We start from the raw sequence: 15,506 nt of genomic DNA, 5'->3' as shown, positions 1-15,506 counted from the left end.
AAGATTCTCTTATTTACAAGTGGTTATCTTGTTGCATATTTCTGAAGCTCATGACACTGGTACAGAAGCTTTCTGTACCAACATACTTCCAATGTCAATACTAAGAACTACAATTACAATTACGCTAATACCTGAGGAGAATAAAACTCTACTGGTCACTAAGTTTCAGCTGACTAAAGCCCAGTATTAACTGCAAGAAGGTCTGACTGACAGATCAGTAAACAGCCCAGAAAAAAATAGGGAGAAAAACCATTGGGAATGCTCACATTGATCTCTCCTACTCACTTCTAAGAGTGAGTAGGAGAGAGCAAACCTCATCAAATATCACAATAATGTCCCAACAGGGTTTTAGAACTTTCCTAACACTGAAGAAAGACAAATATTCATTTTTCCTCTGTTCTTCCCAGTGTATTAATAGGGAATGTCACTAAATAACCCCCCCAAAAATAAATTAAAAAACCCCTTTTGTGGAGCATGCAAGGGAATCACTTTCTAATTTTACAGCAGCCTTTGCTGTACCTGCATTTGATCAGAAAGCATGGCAGGCCAGTATCAAGAAACAAACCAGAGATGGAATATATATCAAACACCAAAAGATAATCAATAACAAAAGACCTGAACTTCTATTCTTTACATTGTTTAAATTTCCCTAAGAGTTAAGCAGCAAAACAATCAAGGGAAAATAGTAACCTGGGCTTCAATTCAGATTTTGCTGTCTCATTTCAGGAAAACAACATACAAGCATACTGAAGAAATCCAGCAGGTACCAGGTAAATGGACTGATGCCTAATCAACAGAAAACCCAAGGGTCTGCCATGCACTTTTTGCAAATGTTCCAGGCATGAGCAGCTTCAGGCAGCTGCACAGCCCAAATCCAAATGCACCCAGCAGTCTGCTTCTAGAGAAGCCCTGAATGACAGCAGTACAAGTTTTATTTCCAGACCTATGACTGACTTGTAGGCACTGGGCAAGAGAGCTTCAGAATGCCTACAGGGTTTTTTTTAATGTCTGCCCTAGCATATGAATTTATGGAAAGTGCAATGCAATGCAAATTTGGTTTGAATGAAGTCCTCTGTGAAGAAAATGCACATTTGTCATTGTATGTACTACCCTGTTATCTAGAATAAAAAAGAAACACTTTTCAGAAGGCAATACAATGACAAATTATGCAAAAAATGATCTAACAGGTAAGTCAAGCAATTAGAAAAGTTAACTCACAGAATTAATCCCAGTAAATGATATAGCAGAAATAAACTATACAACTGAATGTTACATTTTCTTTCATTCCCTTAGTTTATTCCAATAAAATAATGCATTTCTAATCCTCTGTAACACATAAGATTGCTGCAAACTGTGCCTTAACTAACCTTTTCCTTGTGATTAATCCCTACATTAGTGGTCCTGAACTTCTGCTGTAAATAATAGGCTTTCAATCACTATGATGGACTGTGAATTGCGTTGCAATGCATTTAAAGTCATGAATAATTAATGTACTTGTTCTGGAATAAACTTTGGTGCATGAAGAGATTCAAAACTAACAGCTGAACAAATAAGGAAGAAATCCCTAACTTGAAGTTTGGCATGCTCCTTTGCATGGAAATGTAAGAAATAAAAATGTGAAGATAAACCTATACAAGACAAATACAATTAAGGAAATCTGGTGAGAGACATTTTTGGACAGAATACCTCCAGAGGATTCAAAACAGACTGTCTAGAACAGACTTTCTGTCAAAGCAGAATAAAAGCTGACCACTGTGTGCAGCTGAGCATGCAATCCTTTGCACAGTATAAATTATCATCCTAAACTTGTGATACATACATTTGTAGCACCAGAATTACAGAGGTCACACACCTTTACAAGATTTTTCAGTTATAGTATGATTGGATAACTCATTGCAGTCAACCTTAGAGTTAATTTTCCTCCATAATTTTTTATTTAGTAAATATGAAACTGCATATATTTTCTTTTTTCCTTTCCTTCTTCTCACTTTCTCTGTCTGCCTTGATACAGTGGCTATATGTGCAGCACATTAGACTGCTTGAAAAGAGTATATTGCAAAAAATAAGTACTTTTACATTTAGCTTATTTCCTAGTAAATATATGCATTAAAAATAAGTACTACATACATTCTTGATAATTTCCTTTGCAGATTTATGTTTTTTGAATACTTTATAACCAGCATTCAAATCTATGTTTTCAACAAATTCTATTTTCTATTCTTTCAAATACATGACCTTCATCTTTTGTACTCTCTCTATAATGCTGAAGTCAATTCTGCCTCAGTTACTGCAAATCAAATGAAATAGAAAATTCTAACTTAATTCACAATACAGCAGAAAAACTCAATACAAAAATCACAAAATAATGTACTACAATATGCTTGCTCTAAATTTTTGGATGAAGAAATTGAATATTTCTCAGAGATCTCCTTAACCTGATTTTGGCCCATACAAGAATGATTCTGCTTCTCTCAAATCTACTATTGAGATGTCAATTTTATCTAATGCACTACATTCCAAAATATCACTCAAGCATATCTTAAAGCAAACAACAGATACTGCATTATTTTTTTTTACTAGGAGCAGTTGAAAACTGGATTATTTTTTGAGAAGAGGCCACTTCTTTAGAAGTGAAATCATTCAGAAGTCCTCCCTTGAAAATTTTTTAACTGGATTAGCTTGTGGATTCTTCTTTACAAAACTATTCTACACATTAAAATTACAGAAGTTCATCTTAATTTTTCATTTTCCCAAAGCAGATTATACAGTAATACTGTGCTAGAAGCACTTTGTCTGTACAATGCAACCATATGGAGGGCAGGTTTTCCCTATCACATACTGAGCCATCTGAAAGACACTTCTTTATCCATGTTGCTACTAAATATGGTGACATTCTAAAGAGAACTATTGGAGAGCTATTTTTTAAGATTTGCATCAGTGAATTACAGCCTCATTAAGACAAAAAAAAAACCAAAAAACAAACAAAAAAAACCCAACAAAACAAAAACAAAAAAAAAAAACCAAAAAAAAAAAAAAAAACCAAAAACAAAAAACAAAACAGGAGGTACTTACAAATAAAGCAATTCCTCTGCAAGATCTATCATTCTAAGCAATTCAAGCAAGACTGTAATTAAGCACTCAGGAAACCTTTTAAATGTCTAAATCATATATATGACTTCAAACAGTCACAAAATGAAAATAGGAGCATCATATCTAAATGTCTTCTGAAACAAACAGCAAAGGTCAGCTCTAAAAACAAACAATCTTTAAAATTATTTTCTGAGTTTCTCAGAAAATTTACTTCTTTTCTCTTTTTATAAAGTGCTGGATCTTCATGCCTGCCCCATATCAAACCTATCTGTGTCAAATACAAAGTATTTTAAAACCTCCATCTTTTACTACTCTTTCTCTCAAAACTCAGTGACAGGTCATTTGAGTAAAAAGATAGTCAAAATCCACGCTTTCCTCTAATTACAGCTATAGCTTTCTCACTTATTTATAATGACAGTTACAGATTCAACTTTGCCTCATTTAAGTATGTGGTTTCAATTAACTTTTCACTGTTAGATCTGTAAATCTTGACACTAATTATTCCTGTAAAAGATAAAAATTGCAGGTTTACTTAGTTCAACGGAATTTACACAGACACATATAGAAGAATTTATAAGATAAATTCACTGTAATTTCTTAAAAAAAAAAAAAGCCATCACATAAGTATCACAAGACTGATCCTTTCTAGTGGACAAAACCACAAAATCTAATCTTTCAGTTCTAGTGCATGCTACTATACTGAAAGAGCCTACCTATACTAGCTGATATCCTTGATTAAATAGGCACTATCTTGACATGTCTATAATACATATATATGCTAAACTATTAGCATAAATAAAAGCAACATGTCAATCAATAAGTTTTAGACAAAAGCTTATAATTAAAGATATCCTAATTTTTATCACTATAATCACTAAGGCATAATTTAGTCAGTTAATAAAGCATGATGTATCAGAATGAAATGCACTTTTTAAGGATAAATCCTTTCATATTTATTGGTTTTAAACCATATGAACAACAGGTTAAATAAAGCCACTGAACATACAGCAAATAATCCCTTAACCACCCAATGCTACTCAGAAGCACTTGAAATTGTGACTAAAAAACAATTCCAACAGTCATACAGTAAGAACTAGTTAGATTATATTTTTTACCCCAAATTCATTGGTAAATAAATTATTATTATAAATTAGAAATTTCTGCTGCATTATTTGAAATATGAAAAAAATCCCTTATCTTCCTCTAATTGTTACTCAGCAAATCTGGAGTGAGGGCCAAATAAACTTTAGAAGAACCTACAATTTTTAAAAGCAGACTGCCCAAGTGTCAAGTAACCAGCCCTGTTTGTGGTAACAGACAGCAGAAAAAGACAGGAGGCTCTTCAAGACTATTCCCTAAATGTGCAGTTTCACCAGTTGCATACTTGTGCGTAAGTTAGTGAGGAACTTTTATATTCAGAAAAATCTCTTGTAAAATATAACCACAACCCCCCTTTTCTTAGTTATAGATGGGTTAGAAAGAGGGAAAATTAAATCCAGTAATTTTAGTGAAGACCAAAGATAATAATAAAGATCTGAGAAATTTTGGGCTTTACTAACAGATAGTGCCAAACAAACAGATATTGAAAAAATACGTTGTTTTCCCTCCGCAACATTTCTTGCTTGCAAGGAGTCCTAAAACCTTGCATTTAAAACACTATTTCTACCACCACAAAGGAGTCCTGCATGATGGAACAGGGAGGAAAAAGCACCAGTGCAGGCACAGCGTCACTCAGATCACTTTGTGATGATGCAATAGAAAAGAAGCTTCTGAAAACTTTCTCTGACATAGCAACACTGTGGGTCACTCCCCTACATCTTAGACTGCAGAGTTAACATAATTTAGAAATTATCAAAAGTAAGTCTCCACAGTTCTTTAGAAGCAGTGGTAACCTAAACTGGACAAAGTTCAAGCTATTTATAGATATTATCTGAAGAAAAGGAAGTTTTAATTTAAATATTTTTAAAAATTAATAGAGAAAATAGTAAGACTTAAGGAAATATTTTTCAGAGAATTATGAACAAAGGATTAGAACATGAACTCCTTCTCCTATGCAGGAGTACTGTTCAGTACTTAGTAATTACTTGGCCTAACTATGAGGGTGATTTTTAAGAGAACCTGTTGGTTTTGGTATGTAATATGTTTATTTCTGGCCCATCTAAATGACTCCTAAAATCTTTTCCTGTAGTAAGGAAAACAGCAGTTCTTTCTACCATTATTTTTTAATCACAACTTAAACATACAGCTCCTCATGCCATTTTGTCATCTTATCATTTATGTCCTCCAGTGTGGTATTTTTAACATTTCTTTAAAAAGCTTGAAAAAAAAAACTAATTCACTGCCTTTTTCACAGTAAAACACAGCACATGCTTTACCAAGATTCCTTCCCACAACAAAAGAGTCTTCCTGTCTCTTTTATTTCTTGTAAACCATAGGGCTTAAGAAAGCCCTTTATCTTGTCATGGGCAGATAAAAACCTGCTGCCACCAGTCCTCATCAGTGGAACTGCATGAGCAATCCCTGTAACACCCCCCTCTCTTTCACAGTCTGGTTCTGAGCAGGATCTAAGATTACCCAGCAGCAGTGGCTTGTCTGTATATGAGAGTCACAGTTACTGATGAGCTTGTACACAGGCACTCTGCCTCCAATTTGGAAATACAAATACACTCTGGCACACAACCTTGGAATTTTATCAACTGCTATGGTAAATCATATGTTGTGGTTGATACTAAAACCAGCTATTCTGAGCATGTACAAGGCATCTGTACCTGTGACACATCCTGATTATAAAGCTGTGTCTTGCTTGCTTATGTCATTAGTGACTCTGACCTTTCTCATAACTGTGACTCCCAGAAATAAACTAAAGTGCTTATTTTGGAGTACTCCTTCCAGTTAAAAGCAACAATTATATCTGACCTAAAGAGAAGAACTTGTCCAGAAAAATCTCATTGAAGCATACAGTACCTAAGTACAATACACTTCTTTAAATTTGAACTTATAAGATCATCCTAATGAAATCTCTGTAGATGCATTTTAAACCCACTTTCTCATTGATAAGGTCCATGATTCTTCTTTCAAGAATTGTGAACAGTTTTTATAGCTTTGCAAAGATACTACAATGTGAGCTATAAAAAATCTGCAGAAGTTGTGGTCAATGGTAGCTATTTAACAGCAGCTATTCTATACTTTAATTAGATTTCTGCACCTACTAAAACATCATTCAATGGACTTTTTTCATTTCTTTTTCAGATAAGAAACATGATTATCAAACCCTTTCATGATCTGCATTAATGGAGGAAGCATTAATACCTTTTTAAAAATATAAATTCTTCACAATCCACATTTCAGCTCATAAAATTGTTGATTATTTTAATTTAATTACTTTTAGGATGCTCGTGTAGCTTTAGTATCATTAAAATGTTGGTTTATCTTTCTGACCTGCTCTAAAACATTGACAATTCACCCTGATGAGAGCAAATTAATTCTCCTGTGTTAGAAAACCAGATTATCTTAGTTATTTAAAATATAAATGTTTTTGGCAGATCAATAAGCGAATCAAGTCAGTATTTCTAATGTAACGTTACTCCTAAATAAGGGGAGGAAATGTATCGTGTTTTCAAAAAGTACATTTTCTTCATCTTAATCATGACAAAGTGTTAAAGATGGGACTTTAACTCCCCATAAGGTCAGAGTATCAAACCTACCTGACTAGATTTTCATTGTCTCCAGTGCCTTTGCAGGTAGCACACTCAGTCCTTAAATCCTCTGACTTGGGCTTCTTTTGCATCACAGACTGTCGTTGCCGTCTTTCTCTGGGAATACGTTCCTGTCACAGCAGAAGGCAAAAAGAAAGGAATAGAGGGGAAAGGAGGGAAGGAAAGCAAATATTTTCAATTATGGCATGGAAAGTAACACTTCAGCCCCAAGTTTAATTTTTTGTGAAATTGTTAAAAAAACAAAGAAACAAAGCACTATATTCCAACCTCAGCTTTTTCTTCTTCAGGCACAAAGCTTCGTTTTCGTCCTCTAGTTCTCTAGAAGAGAATATATTTAAAATGCAATGTTAGGTAACAGAATGTTTTTGTTATTTATCTATTATTCCTAACAACAAAAACGTATCACAGGAAATAATTTAAAGCATTAGCTACAGAACCACTGCCAGACAACTACACTAATCAGTTTTAGGACAATAGTTTCACATTTTGAATATAAATCTATAGAACGAGCCAAAAAGTAAATATAAACACTTGAGTATGGTAAGTCTTATTTTTAAAAAGACTGTCACTAGAATTACAAATCTCTTACAGACTTTGCACAAACTTCCCAAAACTAGTAATTTGAATATTGATATGAACAGTGAATTAAAATCACTCACTGAGCACTAAAATGTGCTCTATTTAGAAGCCAAGTGATAAAACTAAAAAAAAAAAAAAATAAAGAACTTTACCAAAACAGGAAGGCAAAATACCTTACAGATTCTGAGGAGCAACAAGAATTAAAACTTCAAGCTTAGTATAATGGGTATATGGCAAACGCTCATAAAGCTGTAGCATATACCAACATATGACTGGTACACAACAGATCTTTCTTATGATTCTACACAAGAACCAGAAATTTTTTCAGTATTGCAGTTGGCAAAAAAAGTATTAATACCACCAATGTGGAGGACAAGGGGTATCCATGGACTGTACCAGTAAGCACCAAAGGTTTACAAGCACCTTTGAAGTTACTACATACAACGTGCATGAGTTCAGGTTCAGTCACTACATTTTATCTTTGAAACAGCAGCATTACTAACCTGCCAGTGTTATATAACTGCCACAAGCTGACAATATCACTCTTTCCTTCTTGTACAAAAAGGGAAGTAAATTAGAAGGAATGTGGAAGGAAATCAGAGACTATTCCAGTAACCCAAAATTTGTGTCTGACACACAGACACGAATAACATAAATACATAAAAAACCATGAAAATTCTTGTTTTTATGTGAAAAAATCACCACATTAGGAAGTAATTTATCATATGATAAAGAAAAGCACTGTCTACTTTATGGTTTCTTAAAACTTTTTCTGAAGCAGCTGGTGTTCACTTCCGAAGAAGTAAAAAACAACTCATCAAAAAAATCTTAGACCAGTTTAGAAGCACAAGCAATCATAAATTCAATTCCAAAGAAGCTAACAGTATAATGCTTCTCCTGTTGGGTCCTCCTTAAAGGTGATTTGTACTAGCTTCAAATTGAAGACAGTTCTCTATTTTTAACTGTTTTACAGATTTAAATACTGCTACACTGCAAATAAAGCTGCCACTTCAACACATCTACACCTTTATACTCCTGCAGATTTTGATCTGTGTATGTTAGTAACATTCTATTTGGGAAGATTTTTAGACAAGATTTAACACTGTAGTAGCAATGAATGTAGCAGAATGGAAAATTCTAGTCTATTTCATGGCTCTTTAGAATACTTTAATTGCCATTTGGATTCTCTTTCATATTTCCCTAAGGGTGATTTATAAAAAAATGTAAACCCTTATCTATTTAATACATATATTTACTATGCATCTAGTAATTGAGGTGTTCTACATTCCACAAGCCATAAGCAGCGCCAAAATTTGGAAAAAAATATTTGCTACAGAAAACTGAATTTATCAATGTAATATTAGAGGTATTAATGTAACATGGGCTATGTGTCAGCTACATGTTACACAATTCAAGGTCACTGCAAGTTAAAACTAGCCAAAAAAGGAGTTTGATCAGACAGCAGCACACTAACTGCCAATTTTACTCCTTTCAGCCTCTGGAATTAGTCCTAAGAACATTTACAAACTTGGACAATTTTAAGCTATGGATGCCCTCCTGAATGCAGCTGTGTAAAGATTGTAAAGAAGTCGGTATAACGGTGCATGCCAATGAAGGCAGTACTAAGGTCCTCACTCTTCATGTTTAAGCAGCAAGAGACAAGGAGTGCATGCCCTGCACCATCAGAGTAATGCTATCTTGAAAACTTACACAAAATTTGGAAATCTAGGTAATAATCATATTACTTTTGTCTCTAAATAGAAAGTATTACAAGTTAATAAGTCAATTTTAAGGAATATTGAAACACATTTAAACTTCAGTAAAATGGAAACATAAGGTTTATAATCAATTTAGTCACATTTGCCAAGACAATGTTGGTTTTCACCTGTTTGCTCTATAATGCATGACGCACATGACAAGGAATGTCACATTAAATTATATTTCATTGTGCTTTCATCAGCTTTCTAAACCTTCAAACATACTTGAGTTTGTTCAATAATCACTAGGAAACAAACATTAAAATCAACACCTTAGTACACATATTTGCAGGATATTTTACATGCTTTCAAAATAGCAGTTTTATGTTTTTTTCCCAAATGGGCCTCCATAGTTAAAAATATTTTCAATGCTTCTACTCAGATAATTACTACGGTTTTTTTACTATTTTACTATTGCCAGCATTCAAGATGAAAAATAAGATCAAATTAACAACTGAAAATTTAATATTCTTTGATTTTCAGCAACAGCCCTCCAGTAACTTGATGTTTGTAATTTTAAATATGTTGTCATTAAAGTTAACTTACAGGTCAGCAGGAAAGAATAATTTAAATCTGGATTACTTTATTCAGAATTATTCAGTGCTGTTTGCCTCAAGTATTGTGTTTTAAATTGCTCTTAATAATTTCTGTCATTAGCAGACTCAGAACAAAAACATTAGAGATTACAAATATAAAATATTAGTGCTGCATGTACTTGCCATAAACAATTTAAGTTTTGTTATTTAAAAGCAGCTAAGGGAACTTTGCTATTAAATGGCATATATTACAACTGAGATAAACTTGTTCATATTCACAACTTGTGATGTTAATCCAGAAAAAGATGCCCATAAAGACAGTGATTTTTTTAAAAATCACAATACCTGGCAATTCAATACTACAGAGATACCTTCAATTGAGGATTTCCCTATATCATAAAATGGAGCAAGACAGTTTTATGAAATTTGTCCTGGCATTTCCAAAGTGTTCAAACAGTAAGTTGGGAAAGCAAAGTCATGTTATCAGCACTCAAGCAAAATCTCAATTAATGCCAGTGCTATCCCAGCAGCTTTTTTATTTTACTGTAGAAGGTAGAAAAGCTGTAAAACTTCCACCATTTGGGACAGACAACTCAGTCCAGATCAAAACAGAGCAAGGTGTGGATTAGAGAGATACAACCCACACAAGGCAACTGTGACAAGATGACACTTCAAACAAGAATACTAATTTCAAAAAAAAGTACCAAACAATGCAAAGTGGCTCAAAATATGTACCTATAAAGTTTGCTTCATGTAGAAATAAAAGATTTCTGTGAAAAATTATTTCAAATGTTGACATTTAATGACTGCTGACTGGCAAGTCTTGGGTTGTGTCTCATCCAAAATTCTGTACTGACACAGCTTTGGAATTCATTCAGTGGGCACTCCAGTAAGGGCAAAGTGTGTGATGTGCTCAGACACTTCCCTTACCAGTAACACTGAGACTCCAGCCACTGAGATCTGGAGCCCACAGCATCAGAATGCAATCACCATCCAGTTCTGCTTACCACACAGGCAACTGAGGATTTAAAATTAGATGCCTATAGCTAAGGGCTGATTCTATATAATCTTAACTGCCCCAAAAACTCAGAAAAACATGCCAAAGTCATAACAAGTGCAGACTAAATTTTTCATTTAATTTCTTTCACAATTATGGTAGTGAAATAATTCAAATAAAGGAATGAATTGACACTAAAACCAGCTGAATTAATAAAATTTGACCTCCTGAAACAATATTTATATTCCTCCCCTTCTCTAGTGGCTTAACTTCTTCTCTAGTGCATCCAAACCGTACCTCCCAAGGTATCCCAAAGTTCTCCATGTGTTCCCCAACTAAAGTGAGAACCTTTTCCACACTCAGACCTCATCCTTCCCATTCAGCTGCTCCAAAAAACACTCCAACACTTAATAACCTTAGCATACACAACTCTCAATCAAATATTGCAATAATGGGTCTATCAATTACTAAAGGCAATGCTACTATAGTAGTAGACAAATGACTAACTTATTTTCCTTAGGAAATCAAGTTAAAACTTGTAATATTTTAAATAAACAGATTTAGCTGTTGCATCACAAAGAACATATCTTACAGTGAATTGAAAGGGAAAAATTGTACCTTATTTCATTAGCAATACAACCCAAAGTAATCTGAGCAGACCAAGAAAGGTCAAGGAATTAAAATTAAGATGCCAGTATAAAACAGAATTATTTTTAAACAAGAACAAAAGAAACACTTTGATAAAAAAAGTTTAAAATTGCTAAAGATAAAGTAGATTAAATTCTTCTTATTAGTCTCTTTTAGCATAACATTTTGAGGGGAAAAACACACCTGATCAAATAAACTGCTAATTAAACTCTTTAAAATCCTGTAAGATTATTTTCCTTGGGTAAAGAAATTGAACTGTTTGATTCAATGAAATCATCAAGATGAAAGCAAGCCATCTTTTCCAAGAATATCTTACCAAAGATTTACCCTTCATAGCAATTTTAATGCTTGTCCTCTGAAAAGAGCAATGTTCTGAATAAATGAAACTTAAAAATTGGCAATGTCCTTTTCTGTCTTTTAGTTCAAGGCTTACAATCTGTGGAAGTTAGAGAACAATCCCACAGTATTAAGGCATTCCCCATTTCACTTATTTCAGTTATTTCATTAACTCCTGATTTTTCATTTAATAGTTGGAGCAGATAAAATCCTACCTCTCTTGCTTATTGTTTTAAAAATTCACACAAACATTACAAGAGTCCCCAGAGAGAAGCAGTGGTGGGCATCACATGCAAACAGCTATCAAATCTGGAAAGAAAGAGCAGTAGGAAAAGATCCAACATTGGATCATTCTGTCTAATCTAATCTGTAATGATCTAAGTTGACAGTTTCTACAATACTCCATAAAATATGTATCTTTCTACAATATAGAATGCAAGAAACAAAACACAATTAAGAAAGAAGGTTAGAGAAAGCCTTGGAAAAACAAAGAAAAAATAGGAGAATCAGAGCATACACTTCCACAGCCAAGGGAAAGATAAATAAAAAATTGGTTTCTTTCAGCCATTGTGTTTTGTGTCACAAAAGTATCCATATAAGCTGTGCAGCATTCTGCTGTTAGAGTGGAAACTTGCATGTTGGCATAGGGAATTAAAAGAATCATGACTTAAATGGCTAAAAAGCAGAATACAATACCAACACAATAAATTAATAATGAATGATGAAGTCATAAATGATACAATGTGACATAAATCAAATGAATGACGGACACGGGGTAATGCATGGGAGGAAATGGTGAACTCAAGACACTTCAAAAATAACAACATTAAAGAACACGGTCCAAAATGGAACGAAAATATGCTGAGGGAAAGTGTGATCAACAATGGGTTCAAACCTAAAAGTAGGAGAAGAAGAAAGACTGAAGCGACAGTCTCCATTTTGAACTTGGAAAAGCTGGAAGTGAGTGCTTACATTTTGTATTTTTGTTTATAAGCAACAATATGAAACACATAAAATGAAGAAGATTAGATAATGCATTGACTAAAAGATTTTGAATATTCTCAGAAAAATAAATTCTATACAGGAGACAAATGAAAGACATCTGTAAACAAAAATAAAGCCTAAGATGAACCCTACAGTTGTTGAAAGTAAACAGGATGTTTGTAAAAGGAAACAAAGCAGCAAAGCAAAGCTGCAGAGGAAACAGTCTGTTTGGCATCACTAAGAGCTGCCACAAGCTGACATGTTAGCTTCCAGGTGGGAAAGCACAGTGGTGAACAGGACAGAATAGGTGCCCACATGACCCAAGACCACTATGGCTGTCACCAAACCTCATTGTTATGTTTCACTGTTTGTGCCTTAAACCAGTTAATCCAGAGACAGCAATAGAAGGCAGGATGTTCCCCTGGAGCACTTTTGCTTTGCCATTTGGAAGAAAAAGCCCAACATGATTGATCCAGAACTTGTAAACCAACCAAAATAGGAGAGGTGACTCCCGAAAGTCAGAAGTATTTGCTCCTCATGAGCTTTTTTTTGAAGTGATCCTAGAGGATAAAAGTGCATACCGTCACCTATTTAATTTCTTGTTTTTCACATGACGATATAGAGGAGTTAACAATGTTAACAATACATGGAAAAGAATATGAAATACTGAAAACAACTGTGGTAAGTGGCAAAGGTTCAAGTCCACATAAATTGAACTAGTATGGTTCTGTATTTGATCTCATGTGTCACAGTTTTTCAGAAGATCAATGGTGATTTCTGAGTTTTTTTCAAAACATTCCTTGAGAAAGAAAATATAAATGTAGCAGGTATTGGACTACAATGATATTTAAGATACATCTGACTTTCAAAACTATTACTACAGTAATTTCCTTATTCTGCAGAAAGTCTGCAGGAGTTGTTTTGTGTTTTAAGAGGGCAAAATGTGAAGCACTTTAGGTGCTTTGATTTTTGGAGATCTACAAACGTCATATTTCTTGTCAGAAACAACAGCACATATTGACTTATATTTCCCTGCCAGACCTGTGGCTACAGTGACTACTTGAAAAAGACACACAGTTGTCTTTTACACATGCTGACAAGCACAGCAAAGAGGATCAGTACAAGATTACAACCATGGTTTAACTCTGGATCCTATCTGAATTCTTCAGACATTTGCATTTCTATCTTATGTCAAGTTGCAGCTGACACACTAACATTAATGATGTACTTCCACAGTTTGTTTTTTTACCTTTTATCAAACTATGGTTCATAGATAGATATCACACATATCAAAAACCTCCAAAACTCAACCATCTCACTTATGCAGCCTTTATCATGTACTGCTAAGGATAATCCAAAAACAAACAAACAAACAAAAGTCAGTAAACATTAGAATGTTACATAATCATTCCAAACAAAGAGGTCAACCCAGGGGAATTACACCACTACAGAACAGAAGATAACTCTGATATGAAACACAAGCCAAACAGAACACTCTCAGAAAATGGAAGTGGGGAAACTTTCACTCTACTAAAAAAGTGACTTAATGAAATCAGTGCACTATCAATAGCGTGCACAAAACAAATCACAAAAGCCTGTGAAAAAAGCCACACAGGTAGAAACTGCACAGATAATGTATTCTCTATCCTGTTACACATTGACCACGATCATTTTGCCAAGATAGCAATTATTAATTCATGATGTCATCTATTCCTTATGAAAAATTAGAAACTGCAAATTTCCTTTGCCAATGAAAAGGTTATGATGAATCCAGTTGCAGAAAAAATCCTTTTGACTACCCTTGCTTTGTTAAAAGGCAGAAGAAATGTTCAACTGATGGCAGCCCATAGGCATAAAACAATTTCAAAGAGAGGTAAGGACTGCCATGTAGACACCAGATGGCACACTTGTTCAGTACAGATCAGCGAGTATCTTAAATGGTATATATCGCTCCTATTCAAAAAATATCTTTGAAATAATTATTAAATTTTCCAGGAAAATGACAGTAATAAAAAGGAACTGTCAGATGAAAAGAAACAGCAGTTAATCAAAATATGATTATAAAAAGAAACAAGTCAACCATGAAGCTTAATTACATAGAATTACAATTTTTCTCTATTTTTTTTAAGTTTCCATTGTCTTGAGAACTTTTTTCCTAGAAAATCAAAAATTTTGCAACATTCCTGCTTTCAAGCAAAACTATCACTGAGTCTATCAAATAATTTGTAACTACTGTTTCTCAGGCTGAAATAAGTGACAGAACCTGAGAAAGAGCAGGATTGACTTCTATCCTTTTTAACACTAATTTTCTCCAAAGTACATGTTTAGAGAACTGAAACACAAGCAGAAAGACAAGGAGGCCAGAAAAGCTCAGTTTTCAGGCATTGATAAAACAAGTGATTCTTTCCTGGAAAACTCAACTTACGAGAACTTATTTGCAGAATTGACAGATACACTGGTTACCTTTACTTAGAGAGATACCAGTATTGACACCACTGGAATACCATTTGGAATACATTCATTTCTCCATGCCTTTGCTGCATGAAAAGCAAGTGATTTTTCATCTGCAGGTCTTTTTTTTCTTTCTTTTTTCTTGCTTTCTTAAAAATCAAACCAACCAACTGAAACAATCCCCAAACTCCAAACAAAGCAAAACAAAACAAAGAAGGGGAAAAAAAAAGTCAAACTGATACACTCCATTTGCTTCAAGCATTGTGGAAGAGCTAGATCTTACTTCACTCTATTCTGAATTTGACCTGAAGCCAAAAGAGAGTCCTATATTATCATGTGTCCATGTATTCGGCAAGCTGAAATAATTAGTTTATATATTTGTGACGTTTATGATGTTAAGGTGTCATAGCCT

General features: G+C 33.9%; 1 protein-coding gene across 5 annotated transcripts in view; it reads right to left on the bottom strand.

The window, feature by feature from the left end:
- PHF14 (PHD finger protein 14) overlaps positions 1-15,506 on the bottom strand; it is a 161,635-nt gene that overhangs the window by 86,971 nt on the left and 59,158 nt on the right. For all 5 annotated transcript variants that reach the window (XM_063152135.1, XM_063152126.1, XM_063152141.1 and 2 more), the window contains 2 exons: positions 7,074-7,124; positions 6,795-6,916 (listed from right to left, as the gene is read on the bottom strand). In XM_063152135.1, the coding sequence (XP_063008205.1) occupies positions 6,795-6,916; positions 7,074-7,124 (173 nt within the window). The remainder of the gene's footprint in view (positions 1-6,794; positions 6,917-7,073; positions 7,125-15,506) is intronic.

The sequence above is a fragment of the Melospiza melodia genome, chromosome 1 (assembly GCF_035770615.1).
Source record: "Melospiza melodia melodia isolate bMelMel2 chromosome 1, bMelMel2.pri, whole genome shotgun sequence".
Classification (NCBI taxonomy): Eukaryota; Metazoa; Chordata; class Aves; order Passeriformes; family Passerellidae; genus Melospiza; species Melospiza melodia.
This window is presented reverse-complemented; position numbering and strand designations above follow the sequence as displayed.